The sequence below is a fragment of the Aedes aegypti genome, chromosome 3 (assembly GCF_002204515.2).
Source record: "Aedes aegypti strain LVP_AGWG chromosome 3, AaegL5.0 Primary Assembly, whole genome shotgun sequence".
NCBI classification, from domain to species: Eukaryota; Metazoa; Arthropoda; class Insecta; order Diptera; family Culicidae; genus Aedes; species Aedes aegypti.
The window spans coordinates 293,281,313-293,296,625 of NC_035109.1; the positions used below are offsets into that span (position 1 = coordinate 293,281,313).

The 15,313-nt window shown below is 37.1% G+C and overlaps 1 protein-coding gene across 1 annotated transcript in view; it reads right to left on the reverse strand.

The window, feature by feature from the left end:
- Window positions 1-621: 621 nt before the first annotated feature.
- Window positions 622-15,313, reverse strand: part of LOC5577412 (protein stum) — a 218,157-nt gene continuing 203,465 nt past the window's right edge. Inside the window, exons 7-11 of the mRNA XM_021852101.1 lie at window positions 1,837-2,069; window positions 1,655-1,769; window positions 1,497-1,595; window positions 1,209-1,431; window positions 622-1,147 (exon numbers count right to left, since the gene is read on the reverse strand). Coding sequence (XP_021707793.1) covers window positions 1,002-1,147; window positions 1,209-1,431; window positions 1,497-1,595; window positions 1,655-1,769; window positions 1,837-2,069 — 816 coding nt within the window. The 3' untranslated portion in view covers window positions 622-1,001. The remainder of the gene's footprint in view (window positions 1,148-1,208; window positions 1,432-1,496; window positions 1,596-1,654; window positions 1,770-1,836; window positions 2,070-15,313) is intronic.

The following is a 15,313-nucleotide window of genomic DNA, read 5'->3' on the forward strand; positions in this document are numbered from 1 at the left end:
TAAAGTGTGATTTTTTAAGGTGGAAAGTTTATCACCAGAGTATACGACAATCAGACGCTGTTTCTAGCTTTGGCCGTACAAAACCTTTGAATTTATTTGCTTTATTACATTATTTAGGACAGTAAGAAAAATATGACAAAAATTGTCCTGGATAGCTAAGTTGTGTCAGAAAATACTACAATAATCAGAAATTACATTCACTATCAAAAACAATGGAAATAACGCTTGTCGGTGCTATATTCACGTTCAAACAATTTTCGCATTTTTTTTATGGGCCATACTGTATGATTGTTCCTTACATTGCTTCTGGGATACTTGCTTCAGTTCTTCAAGATATTTCTCCAGGAATTATTACAAAGATTGCTCCAGAAGATCCTTCAGTGATTTGAACAGGAATTCCTCAAGAGATTCTTGCAGTTCAAAGTTCTTCTCTACTACTTTCTTCTCTCCTGGCAGCATTTCCAAGTCTGCTACTCTCTGGCACTCCTCATCGGAACAATCATTTGTTCAGTTTCGTAATTCTACTTTGCGCTTTTTATTTGCACCAAAACTTGAGGGTACGCTTTACTAGGCGGTCTAAATGACTTTTCGGAGTAAATCAGATCCTGAATCTGCCCCATGTTCTGCAATGTAAAATGTGAAAAGACATAACTTTATTTTTCCCATTCTTTCTAACAAATCATCATCTGTTTCGTCCTCTGCGTTCTGGAAACGTACATTACACCGTAAGCTCAACAGTAGAAAGTTACATAAAAAATCCGACGGCCGAAGCTCTGCTTCTGGCCAATCGTTACCAGGTTCCAACCAAGTTGTTTCGCGTTCAAAAATATGTTACAAAAATGTTTGCTCAATCAGATCAACTCATCCACTTGGGGGGAGGGCGGATGTGGTCCCGTTCCCGTGGATAGACTCGGTAAGGTGGTGTTTCGTGCAGGTTAGTAGGAAGTGGGATTGCGGTGTAAGGATTAGGAATTACATAGGTTGGGGTTGGAGGGGTTCACTTATCGACCCGTTTCCACGTCTCGGCGGTGATTTTGTGAAACCAGTGCTACGGGTGGATTGGAAGCTCCCGTTTGTTGCGATAGGGTCGTCTGCTCTTCGCCTTCCTGCTGCGCAGCTTCCATCTCCAGAATCTTTTGGTGTTGTTCTGGAACAAAAGACAAGCTTGTTAAGATACACGATACGGGCTTCTCCTTGGGGTTACTCACTTGCCAATCGCACCATAATGGTTCCCCACCAGATGGCCCAGCCCCACCCGACGACGCAGAAGATGATGGTGAAGCACTGCGACACTCCCACAATACAGTTGATGATGAACGATCCGATGCGACCCTTGATCGAGTCGTGCTGCGAAAAACGTGGCTTTCCAATGCAGAGACACAGCGCTCCGGACAGGATGGTCCCCGAGCCGGGTATCACAACGTTGAGAATCTGGGAAATTCGGATTCAAAATGTAGAAGTTCAGATCGATTCCTAAGATATTGACGCCAACTTACCAAACAAAAGTAAGCCAAACAAATTGGAAGTACTGGGATGGCGCCTCGCATCATGGATGAGTGCTCCACCAAGGACATGTCGATTTTCGGACGGAGATCCTGTAAATGACCGTTCACATGAAATCCTCAAACCTTACTCCTCAAATGTGATCGCTTACCTCTGGAGGTATCGTCGGCGCTATACTCTGCTTTTTGCTGAAGTTGCTCGTCCTCCGACTTCCGTTGTCGCCCTTCTTCGGACAGCACATGATGCAACAGCTCAGACAGTTGAAACTGTAACGAAAACCAAGGATTTGGTCAATACCAACCGACGTCTTCCCCTGTAGACCACCCCTCTTACCTGGACTTAACCTTAGGCTTGGGCTTCTTTGGTTTTTCCTGCTTCTTGGGTCGCGTCCGCTTGAAGCAGAAGCAACACTTGACCGTTTCCATCTCGGCCGGGTCCGGCTGCATCTTGTGGCGTTGGACCACCTTGTTGCCCTTGCGAAATCGGCTACAGCACAGCAGTCGGCTCCAGCAGGACCGGCATCGGGAGGGCTTCTCTTCCGGTTCGCTGTCGATCGACGAGCGGGGCTGTGAGGGGCAGAGCAGGATTTGTCGTTAGTGTTAGAGAACTTTTCAGTTACTCTATGAATTAATTTATATAGAGAAATGATCTCTATTTTAATGCACGTCTCTAAAAAGTCTCAATTTTTAACGGAAGGCTTCAAAGGTCTCTAATTTAATCAAAATGGTCTTTATAGTCTCTTTTTTCTTCTTGCAGTGAATCCTATTGCAAAGTCTATTTATTCCAAAGATGCCTTCAGAGACTATTACGTCACTTGACTACTTTACAAGTTCTTCAGGAATTCCATCTCAGAGGAAAAGCTTCCGGAAATCTTCTAGCCATTTCTACAGAGATTTTTTCTAACATACCCATGCAGAAATTTCTAGTGATTCCACCACCAAGTCTCCCAGAAATTCTTCCAGTGGCATTTCAAAGGATGCTTAGAGGAATTTGTTCAGAATTTGCTCCAAAAAATCTTTGAGCACTCTAATGCTTCTACCTTCTGTAATTTCCACATGAAAATAATTCCGAGAGACTTTAGGATTTCCCAGATATATTTGTGACCAATTATTATGTTACTGTTCTACCAAAAAAATCCACAACGCATCATTCGAGATTATTTTACGAATTCGTAGAGGGATTTTTCCAGAAAAATCTACAGGAATTCTTACGTTAATTTCCCCAGTTATTCTTCCAGGAATATTCTTCAAGATTTTTTCAAGAATTCGTCCACATTTACTCCCATGAATTGCTCCACAAATTCTTTGAAGTATTATTCAAAGAAATATGTTCAGTACTCTTCATGGAATACCTCGAAAAATTCGTCGTGGTATTTCTCATAAAGTTAGTCCAGTTAATTTCTTAAGGAATTTCTTCAACTTTTTATACAACTTTTGATTTTTTCAACTAAAATCTCAATGCCTTTTAAATAAGTGCATTTAAGGGTTCACATCAGATAATATGACAGTAATCATTCCTCCGATTATTCTAACACAATTTTCTTCAGGGATTTTGTCCGATAGTTTTCAAGGAATTCCTTTCCAGCGAATCTATTGATTTTTTTTCATTGTTCTTATCTATTTATCTTTGTAATCCTCCAAGAATTCCTCAAGAGTCCACTTCTGGAATCTTGTAGGGGGCACAGAGGGTTACTTACGAACTTAATGAAGTTTCATCAGATGTTGCTCTATAATTTCCTTCTGGAGTACCTCCCGATTCGTTTTTTAATTGCTTCAATAGCAGTCCAAAAAATAATTCTCATTATTCTGGAGACATTTCTAGAAAAATTCTTTGCAAAATATTCCTTGAGTGATTTTCCTTAGATTTTTTGGAATAATTCCTTAAGTAATCTTAGAAGGAATTCATATTGAGGATAGTTTAAGCCCGATGAAGTAACTTATTCAAAAGCGTATAAATTAAAAATAGATATGATCCCTACACGTCATTAACACCTCTACTACTCTACTGTTTTTCAATATTTTCGCACCAATTATTCACAAGTTCTCAAAAAACTCTAACTTTTAGAATTTGTGTCGATTTCAATCATTGGTCATCTGGTTCCGGAGATATTTCGAAATTCTTGGGTGGACCGACGCGTATCTATAACCCACTTTATCAGTAAAGGATTCACATATCTAGGGCTGGTGTTGGTTTCTCTTTAGAGACTTGATCTCTATTTTTATGTAAATCTCTAAAGTCTCTATTTTTGATGAAAGGTCTTTAATATCTTTATTTTAACCAAACGATCTATTTTCCTTATCTTGCTTGTAGTGCATTCTGATGCAAAATTCTACAGTGTCTCGAGAAGCTTTCAGAGACTGTTACGAGACTATTCAACTAAATATTCAAGAATTTTTTCACATATACCTCGAGAAAAAGTTTCAAAATTTATCCTCATGGTTTCTCCAGATATTTCATCTGAAATACTTTCACGGACTAATACAGGATTCTCTCCAGAAATTTTTCAAGAGATGCCTCTACCAATTCATCCAAAAATGAAAGCTTAAAGGAATGTCTCAAGAATTTACTCCAGGAAATTCTTGAACACTTCAACGTTATTACCTCCAGTAATTTTCTCAGCGATTAGGGAAAGTGTACCAGTTATGGCCTTAGTGGTTCCCTATTTGGCCATATGTGATATTTTGATAACTTTCACATTTCAAGCACAGACAAACAGACGTAACACTTAGAACAAATCGCGATAAAAATCATAGTCACGAGGACATGTACGCCCAATGCTAAAATCTGTGTGTTTGGCCGATGGACCAACAGACGGCGGTAGTGTGTAAACGTCAAACGCGAACAAAAACGATGCGAGCGCTGCGGGTGGTGGATTGGCCACCTACCATATATTTGAAACGGCCGTTAAAAAGGTGGTCGATGGACATCGGTAAGAGTGTGACGTCTGTTTGTCTGTGTTTCAAGTATTTTTGAATGTTTCAACATCAAGATATATCTTAAATCTAAGTACTACAAAACACAATTTTTTTCATAATTTGAAAACATTAAAGTAATTACGTATGGCGAAATAGGGAACCACTATGTCCATAATTGGTACACTTACCCTACTTTGGATTTTTTTTCCAAAGAGTATTCTACACTGAGGCAAAAATACTTAGGTTTTCCATAAATCATGACTTATAAGCGAATCAGCCAAATTATGGTTTCATTGCACGGTTAAACATTTCGAAAATGGGATCATAAGTTCCATAAGTGAGAGCTTTGAATTCTTTAACAACAATTACTTGACATAATTATCATAGCAATCGCTAGAAGAACTACTCCGCATTCGATGTTGGGTAAAACTTAATCGACAGCAGATCACATGTTATCAAAACATGTCAATTTTTGAGCTCGCCTGAAATAAAAGGCGAATAATGTTATCGATTAATAGTTCGAATTAAGGAATTTCATTGATTGACTTATGAAATTTATTACTGAAATTCTTCACCAAAATCATAAGTAAAACTTAAAAATTTCAACAATAATCGTTGTGGCGCCAAATCATAATTATTCCTTAAGAAATTACTAAGTATTTTTGCCTCAGTGTAAGAGTTCCTCCAGATATTTTTCACTAACTCTTCAACCGAATTATCCAGCTGTTATTCTAATCTTCCAAAGATTCCCACAGAATAGTAGTCCAAAGATTCCCACACAGTAGGCTTCGTGGCCATGCGGTTAGCGGCGTCAGTCGTTTAGTCGTATTGTGTCATGGGGTGTGGGTTCGATTCCCGCTCCAGTCGGTGGAAACTTTTCGTCAAACGAAAAATTCATCACTGGGCTACTGGGTGTTCCGTGTTGTCCGTTGCCTAATGTTCGTGATTGTTCAGTCTGTGCAGCCTTTGGCTGAAGACGGTGTTAGTTGTCTTTTAGAATTTCTTCCAAGAAGACTCGTAAAGGTTAATTCGTAAGTTTTTAATTAAATTTGTACAGGTATTTTTTTCAAGAATCGGACATGAATTTCTACGCCATTTTGTCTGCATTTACTCCAATTAAATGTTACAAAAATTCCGCGAATGATTATTAGAGATCATTTCAAATAAATCCTGGAATTCGACCTGTGTCTCTAGATTTTTTTTCTTGGGATTTCCCCAACATTCCATCCAAGTATTATTGCAGTTCTTCCAAACATTTCTCAATAAATTTGTAAAAAAAAACATAGAATTTTTATAAGTTAATTTAAAGTTCCACACCAGTTCAGTGAATCAATTGTCATCCAACACGCAGCAACAAAGACATTGTCATCTCCTATTCTTGTTGCAACAATTTCATTCCGCTACATCAGTTTATCACCACTTGAACAGACTATGACAAAGATCGTTCAACACGTACGCAGCAATTTTCTGGGCTTCGCATTGCAATTTTGGAGAACTTTCTCTGTGGTAGTAAACTTTGACACATTATTGAACAGCATCCATAAAATAAATTTGATTATGTTTTTAAAATATATGATCAATCGCAAGTTGAAAAGTTTGCAACAATGTTGTGCTTTGCGATTGTCATGACAATTTTGCTTTTGATTGTATCCCAATCCGTAACAGTTGGGCTAAACGGTTGTGAGCAAGCTTGCTTTGTAGTTTGTTTTTTTGGCTTCTTTGATGACATTTTTTTTTTCAAAAAAATCCTCCGTTCATTCTTACACAATTTCTTAGAGATTTCGTTTTTCAAGGAGTTCCTCTACAGAGATTCAAAATTGGTTTGTTTTTGTTTTTCAATTATCTTAGAATTTAATCTAGAAAATTTTCTAATGTTTTGTCAAGAGTTCTTCTACTCTTATTTATCAGAAACGACTTAAGAATTCATACATGTTTTATCAGAGGTTACTCTCGGATTTGCTTTAGAAATATGCCACGAAAATTTCTGAAAGAATGCCTTGACAAATTTTTTTATGTTAATGTACCGGGTGGCGTTACACCCGTTGGAGATGTAGCAAAAATACCCACAGGGAAGCTGCAAATCTGACGGCTAGCCTGTCAACTTCAACTTATTTCTGCTAGTATGAGTAAAGTAGAAGATTGTTGATGAGCTATACGTGTGATCTGAAAGGCATGCAGTTGAATTTGTCATTGAAATCGCATTTACGCCCAATGCTAAAAATACTTCATTTGACCAACCGTGAACTAGGTGGCCAAACGTCAAACTCGAACAAAAGTGATGCGAGCGTCACGAGTGGCCAGTCGGCCAACTACAAAATATTTTAATAGGGTCCTAAAGCCCTGTCCCAATTTGAGTGCCAAACGCTTAAGTTTAGGCCAAAAACACATGGTTACTCAATTTTCTAATGTTTTCCGCTGGTTTAAGCCCAAAAAACATTTTTTTAGATTTTGTCACATCCCTTGGCTTTAACTCAAATTTTGGGTGTATTTTGTTTTCCGTGTCCCTTACGAAATGTCAGATAGGAACAACCCCAGTGGTCGAAATAAAACTCCTGTGGTGTTTTTGTCGACTAAGCGAACGTCAAACATGATCAAAAGTGTCAAGGTTCATTTATGGACCAATTTTTTTAAATTAAAGTTTAAACATGATATAGCCAATATTTGAGCGGGAAAAAATGCTAAAGTAGTTACAGTAACATGCCTTTTCGTGTTATTAGATAAAAACAAGATTTCAATAAAAATTTTAGGACCCAATTGGGCGCAATTCTGCTGTACGATGAAAATAATTTGTGTGTTAGGTCTGTTTGTCTGTAGTTAAACTCTATTTAATTGATTGAACTTAAATCTAAACTACATTTTACAAGTACGGATTGTGAGTAAACTTATGACTATGCCTACGACTATAACTACGACTATGACTATAAAATATCACAGGACGGTTGTAAGGACGTTGAAAAGGTTGAGTACGAGTCACAGAATTGTGAGTATTGTTACCTATTTATCAAGCAATCTAAGTATTACAATTATATTATACTTTTAGCTTTAAAGCTTTTCCATAAAAAAAAATGAATTGCTATAAGAACCGTGGTTTCTTGGGCTCTGTAACGAGCCGTGCCTACATACACTTTGAAGGCAGCACTCAAGAAGAAGAAGAATGTGAACGGATTTTTTTTTCCATCAACCAGGTCAGCTGCACTTCAAGAAGGATCTCAAATCACTCTGCAGTTGGACACCGCGTCAGACACCACCATCGTCTCAAAGAAGCAGTGGAAAAAGAACCTGGGCTCGCCAACGCTGACTCCCACGACACGGACTGCCCGGACTGCGTCGGGTGACGCTCTTCACCAACTTGGTGAGCTCCGATAGCCAATCAAGTTCGGAGGAGTCACCAAAATCAACAAACGCATCAACCTGTTCGATCTGGACTGTATCGAACTGTTCAAGCCGTGGGACACCCCACTTTCTGCAATCTGCAACCAGATCCACGTTGCCGCTGGTGAAGTCAATCAAATCCAACGGTACAAATCTTTCCGAATTGAACACTTCTCGGGCCTCGGACACTGCAAAAAGATGAAAGGTCGGACTCTATCTCAAGCCCGATGCCAAACCCGTTTTTAAGCCGATGTGCCCAGTTCCTTCCACGTCCATGACGAAGATTGATGCGGAGCTGGACATACTTCAATCGCTGCGAATCATCACGCCAGTGGAGTTCTCCCAGTGGGCGGCTCCGATCGTCGTAGTGAAGAAGCCAGGAGGTAAAGTTCTAATCTGTGCTGATTATTCAACCGGACTGAATGCTGCCATGGAGCGTGGAGCCCAACCACTACCCGCTACCGGTTCCTGATGACATCTTCACCAAACTCAGTGGGTGCCGGTATTTCAGCGTCATCGACCTGAGTGATGCTTATCATATCTGCAGGTGGAAGTTGACGATGACTCAAAGCAGCTTCTCACAATCAACACTCATCGAGGTCTGTTCCGTTTCAACCGGCTAAAAGCACCAGGAGTAAAATCCGCTCCCGGGGCCTTCCAGCAGTTGATGAACAGCATGGTTGCCGAACTCGAAGGAGTGGACACGTTTCGGGACGACAACTTCGTTTGCAGCAAAACTGAAAAGGAGCACCACAAAATTTTCAACGCTTTCAAGCATTTTTGTTAAGGGAATCTACGAGACAGTATTCTAACAAATAAGAGAAAGTTTATGTACCTATTACATACCGAACTGTCGCAATGATAATTCTTAAGACTTCAATTTCACATTTAGGATCGGGATGTGCGCGTACGCACGTCCCGGCTACCAAAAATTTCGCATACGAGTTATCCACATGAGGGATAATCGCAGGGGTCAACCCGTCCGAAGTGCAATGGAAGGGTCTCACCCTGGGGGAACCACCTTCGTGATCACGGTAACCCCTATGCCAGGTAAGTATGCTTTGTCGAGCACTCGCTTCTCCACCAAACCGTCGGCGAACGCGCTACACTAGCGATGTTGTCTACCCGGCTTTGCAACGAAGCACGTGCTTTGTTTTCTCTCTGTCTCTTCTCTATGCTCACATCAAGAACAACAACGAGAGAAGAAAAGTAAAGACGAGAATGACACACGAAATTTCAATTCAATTTTGTCTCGTGTTCTGTGTTGGTTGGCTTGCTGTTGGTCACCACATTATTCGGCTGAATTGGCAATCAGTTTGACTAAGTGAATGAAGTTTGGAGTACAGGTAGAAGGAAAACCTCAAGAAGCTTCTGCTTCTGAAAAATTGTGATGGTGTAGCACAACATTAATATCGCAGTGAGAACATGAATTAAGTAGGTAGTATTAGCAAAATGATACAAATTTATAAATTGAATTCGTGTATCTGGGACTGACCATTGATCAAAAGCTTTTCTTCCAATCTCATGTGGAGAATTAATGAGCGCGTCGAAGAAACGATTGACTGCTTTAACGCAAATGCCGCTGCTTCAGACATCCGCTCATCCGTGTCGCTGGTACAGAGTAACAAATGTTTAGATCAAGTAAGTTATAAAAATTAACAAGGACTCACATTAGCTAATCACGTGTAACATGTTAAGAAACATGCTATTTTTAGGAAAAGCATGGGGGGGATTTGTGCCGGAATTATTAAATCATGCAATTAAATTGTAAATTAACGTGTTTCACAATTAAATTTTTATTGTTGATAGCTACTGGTTTTACACCATCGATTGATGTGTTTTACAATTAGTGGAAAATCACATGTGAAACAAGTTGATCGAGCTTGTTTTCAGTGTGGAGAATGAATGAGTGAGTCGAAGAAACGATTTCAGAGCAACCGCTCTGAGTGCTGGTCAACTATGATAACAAATGTTTAGATTAAGATTAAAATCAAATATGATATGCAAAATTATGTCAACAGACACACAAACACAGAATCAGAAAACAGGTATCAGAGGTATGAACAAAGCGACAAAGGTTGAAAAATTTAAACTTGTATCACTTAATGACCACATATGAAAACAAACACAAAATATGAACATAAAAATTAAATTTAAAGTGTTAAAGGGTCCTATCATATTGCTATTGTGATTTATCACGGTACAGATAGCACGAGCGCTTTCTCAATTTTGTTCTCATTTTTACCACGGGTTCGGAAGAAAAGCTTTTGATCAATGGTCAGTCTCAGGTACGCGACTTCAGTCGACAAATTATAATTATAATTATAACATATATGTATATAATTTTTCTTACACACCTATTTTATTGTCATTTTCACAGCGATATTCATGTTGTCGTACAAAGCAACACAAATTTTCCATTATTTTCCACCATGATAAAGCTTTATTGCCTATGGTGAATATAAAGCCAAATGAAGCAGAAGCTTAATCCTCTTGAAACTGATTGCCAATTCAGCCGAATAATGTGACCAACAGCCAGTCAACCAACACGGACAAGTAGGTATATAGAATAGAAGAGACAACATAGAATTGGAATTTCGTGTGTCGTCCTCGTCTTCTCTTGTTGTTGCTCTTGTTGTGAGCAGAGAAGAGACAGAGAGAAAGCAAAGCAAAGCACGTGCTTCGTTGCAAAACCGGGTAGACCACATCGCTAGTGTAGCGCGTTCGCCGACGGTTTGGTGGAGAAGCGAGCGCTCGATAAAGCATACTTACCTGGCATAGGGGTTACCGTGATCACGAAGGCGGTTCCCCCAGGGTGAGACACTTCCATTGCACTTCGGACGGGTTGACCCCTGCGATTATCCCTCATGTGGATAACTCGTATGCGAAATTTTTGGTAGCTGGGACGTGCGTGCGCGCACATCCCGATCCTAATTATTAAAGTAAATTCTGTTGAATTATCATTTTGATAGTTCGGTAGGTAATAGGTACCGTAATTTCGGGTGAAATTGATCATTTTTCACGGTTTTTCTAGTCTGTTTTCTATAATATTAACCATTCCAAACAACTAAATGCAGGAAAACAAGTACAAAAGTGAGCCTCATCGGCTTGTGTACCGACATTTTCTAACAAATGTCATTTTAGTGTTAACAAATATCTCTAAAATAAAAAATCAGAGGATCTCATTTCGGGGTGAAATTGATCACTTGTCAATGCCATTATTGATAGTTTTCAAAACTACTCTATATGATAAATTTGAGCTCCCTGAATCCGAATATGCTTGTCAAATTCTTAACAATGCAATATTTATATAAATAACGAATAGTTTAATTTCAAGAATTACGCGGAAAACGCCTAAATGTATGCAGTTTCCTAAGGTATTCAATGATATCAAACAGAAATTCAATTATTTCAACCATATGAGCTAATTGGTACGAATTTTGGTGATGAAATCTGGTTTAGGGATATATCTCAAGCATCCTCACAAACTTTCAGGTTTATACCATGTTCAAATCTTGCTTATAAATAGAAGTTCATACATAGGTGTGCATGTTTTTGAAATTTTACAATATTTTCATAGTAATAAACATTCTTTAACGTAAAAACCTTCACAACACACAATTCGACAATAGTTACGACAAGCATTATGACAAGCAACGTTCATTTACTGCAGCTTTCATTGATATTTGTGCTCCATTACGAATAAATAAAATCGTGTGATACGATGATCAATTTCACCCTTCTGATCAATTACACCCGAATTTACGGTACATTCCCTTATTCGTTAGAATACTGTCTCGTAGATTTTCTTAATGAAAATGAGATAATAAGTTCAATAATACAGTGGCAATTCAAAACGAACAAAACAAGCCTGAAAAACGTCTTAGTTCAAATTGAACCGTTTGAACAATATAGCAAATTATTGATCAACCCTCAACTTCATATAATAAGCCAAATATTTTCATGAACAAAATACTGGAATTCACTACGATTATTGTTTAAATTTTCTGGACAGTGTGATACCCATAAAATCGTTCTGGGGGGGTTTGAATTTTTAGTTTTAGGAGTATGTAGATTGTAGATCAGGTACATGTATATTAGGTACATGTATATTGCGCATCAGCCATTTTTATAGAAGCGTTTGTAATAACCCACTAATGCGCCATTTTGGCCTTATAGGGCTATTATACGGCTAATAAAGAGCATGTCTGCTGTAGAAAAGAAATACTTTGAATTGACGACTCTTTAGAACAATAGTAAAAACAATCAAAACGTTTATTTTCGAAAATGCTCCCAACTTCAAACAAAATACTTTGTCTATTCACAATCATTGTAGGCCAGTGCTTTGTTTAAAAATTAAAAGACTTCCAATGCGTTTGAGAAGAGCGTATTTCCGTTCCTCCAATTTAATGTGTTCACTTACGATACATTTACGTTATAAAAGAATTATGGAGTTCTCAATGTAATATTAATTTGTGAACCAGGTAAACCCAGTTGTATGAAACTGCTCACATTTTACTCCCTATTATTATTTATGAACAATTATTTGCCAAACATCATAATGATTAAGTAGATGAAAAAACCGAATTTAGTACTATACCATTTAATTCCACTAGAGTTTGTATCCTTTGACAGATACGCGTATTTCGACCTCAACTGTAAGGCCGCCTTCAGTTGAGGTCGAAATACGCGTATCTGTCAAAGGATAAAACTCTATTGGAATTAAATGGTATAGTACTAAATTCGGTTTTTTTATCTACAGGGTGTCTACTACCTGGAAAAACCTGGAAAACCTGGAATTATCAGGGAATTTTATTAGTGGAATTTGGGGCAAGTGTGCCACCTTAAGCAAATTGTTGTCTAACTTTGCCTAAAGCTTATAAAATCCACTAATTTAGCCTCATGATGTTAGTTTCACATCTTTTCATAACCACTGTGCCTTTTAAATAGAAAATAATTTCAAAAAGTATTAGTTTTGGAGCTTCTCAAATGTCATCCAAAATAATCGATTTTTCTACACTGGGGCAAGTGTGCCACCCATATGGGGCAAGACGGCCACCGAATGAACATCGCATGTAATTCTACTTGAAATGGTTTTTTTTATTTCCTATTAATATTACTTACAGAGCAGACGCTAATCGATAATTTAAAAAATAATTTTAAGTTTACCGTTATAAGGGGATATTTTATAACTAGGTTCAAAACATGCGTAATTCCCTATTACTCAATTCGTATAACTAAAATGGTTATTTTTGTCTTCATTTAATGCAATATATGTTTTACCCTTACATGACGGCGAATATGTATAATATTAAACTAGATCAGCACTAAATAACGGTAAAATAGTGATATAGATATGTAAAACGGTACTTAATAAGCCGAAAAACATGTTATTATTGAATATTTTGAGAAAAAATCACTTTGGGGGGAAAAATGTCAGTTATTCCCCTACTATACTTTAGAAACTACTAATGGTGCCTCATTTTGGTTTATTATTATGATTCTGCTGATGATGTTCACATTTTTATAAATTTCACCCCATCAATTTTTGTTTACTTAATAGGTGGCACACTTGCCCCAATAAGTATACATTTCAACCAAACTGAATTTCGATTGTAAAACTTAATATTTTTTTCGTTCAAATGCCACAATAACTTATACATTTGAATAGTTTAACGATTTGCAGTACGTTAGAAAAATCTGTTTATAATTTACCCTTCACCATGCTATTTAGAAACAACGAAATCTTATAAAAATCCACTCAAATTTGGTTGCATTTGCACAAGTCGATGTAAATACGTGAAAAATAGAGCAATTTTCATCATATTTTGATCATTGTATTATGAATTATAAGGGAACATATTGTTAAGCTCAAAGAGAAAATATATATTGTAGTTTTTATAAAAAGCTGGGGTGGCACACTTGCCCCTATGGCACACTTGCCCCAAAGTCCTGGAAAAAACCTGGAATTCTCAGGGAATTTCGGCCACAATCAGGGATTTTTTTTTGAATTATTATTACATGGTAGAATATGCCATTTTTGTGACACAACATCTCTTCAATCGAAAAATTTTTCGGTTGCGCCGCTATCAAAACGTTGTCTTTTTATTTCATAGTAATCTTTATTTATTCAACATAAAAAATATTTAACCAATATAGTAGAACCTAGGATTGCCAAGATGGCAAATGCAAGTAAATTTCTCAGTTCCATTTAGTTCTTGTTCATGAGCATATGTAAGATGGTTGAGAGAGAGATTCCTTCTTGAATACTTTTAGGAATTTCTCCAGGGATGCTATCGGCTATTTTTCAACGAATGCTTAGAGGAATCTCTCTAGAATTTGGTCTAGAAAATCCTTCCAAAGCTACAACCTCCATTAATTTTCACATGGATGGATACTAACGATTATCCCATGATTTCCTCCATATGTTTTTTTAGTTGTTACTTCTAGCAGATTTTCCAAAGATCCTATAGGAGTCCTTCCACAAAACTTTATTCCAAAAATTTAAAAAAAAATCGTTCCGGCATTATTGCTAGAAACCTTACATGAATTCCTACGTCATTTTTTTTCTTCCATACAAGACATTTTCAAGAGGTTTTTTTTTTTAAATTCATCTGGGATTACTTTAAGGAATTGCTCAAAAAATCGGCATTTCTTCAGCATTTCATTAAAATATTATTGCTGCAGTTCAAGCATTTTTTTTCTTTAAATAAAATTTCAAAATCTTTATGGATTCTTCACAACTTTATTTGAGGTCCCACACCAGTTAATACTACGTCAATTAATACAGTTATTGGTCTGATTATTCGTATATACATTTTCTCAGGGATTCTGTCAGAATTTATTCAAAAAATCTTGTGGGACATAATTTAGATTTTCGATTTTTTTTTTCAGTCATCTTTAGAAATTTATTGAGAAAATCCTGGAAAGAATTTCATCAAGAATACAGGAAATAGTTCAGAGATCGTCATAGGAATTCATTAAGGCATACTTAGACTTACACAAGTTCCATCAGAGATTACTATAAAATTTTCTTTAGAAATTCCCTACGGATTTTTTCAAAATTTTCTCCAAAAAATCTGATAAATGTTCTTGACATTTTTCTGGATACATCCCTTGAATAATGATTGAATTTCTTGGGAAATCAAAAAAAAAATGGAGGATTTCATGCAGGAATTTTGCATTCTTGAAAATGCTCCAAACGAGAATGTTAAAGAAAGTCCTAAAGAAATCAATGGAAGAAACAATGGATAAATTTCTGGGAACTTACTTTTCTTGAAAAATTAAACGAACTTTAATGGAATTCCTGAATCTTAAAAAAATTTCAGATTGGTTTAATGAAGGTTATCTAAAAAAATCATGAGATGATTACTTAGAAAGCTTGTAAAATATCACAAATTATACTTCCAAAGTGATATTTGTAGTAATATGTGATGTGTTGATGATGTGTTCAAATAAGGAAACAAACTCTCATGTCCTGTTAGATTTAAATCAGCTAAGAGGCTTCTGAAGTTGTTATTTCC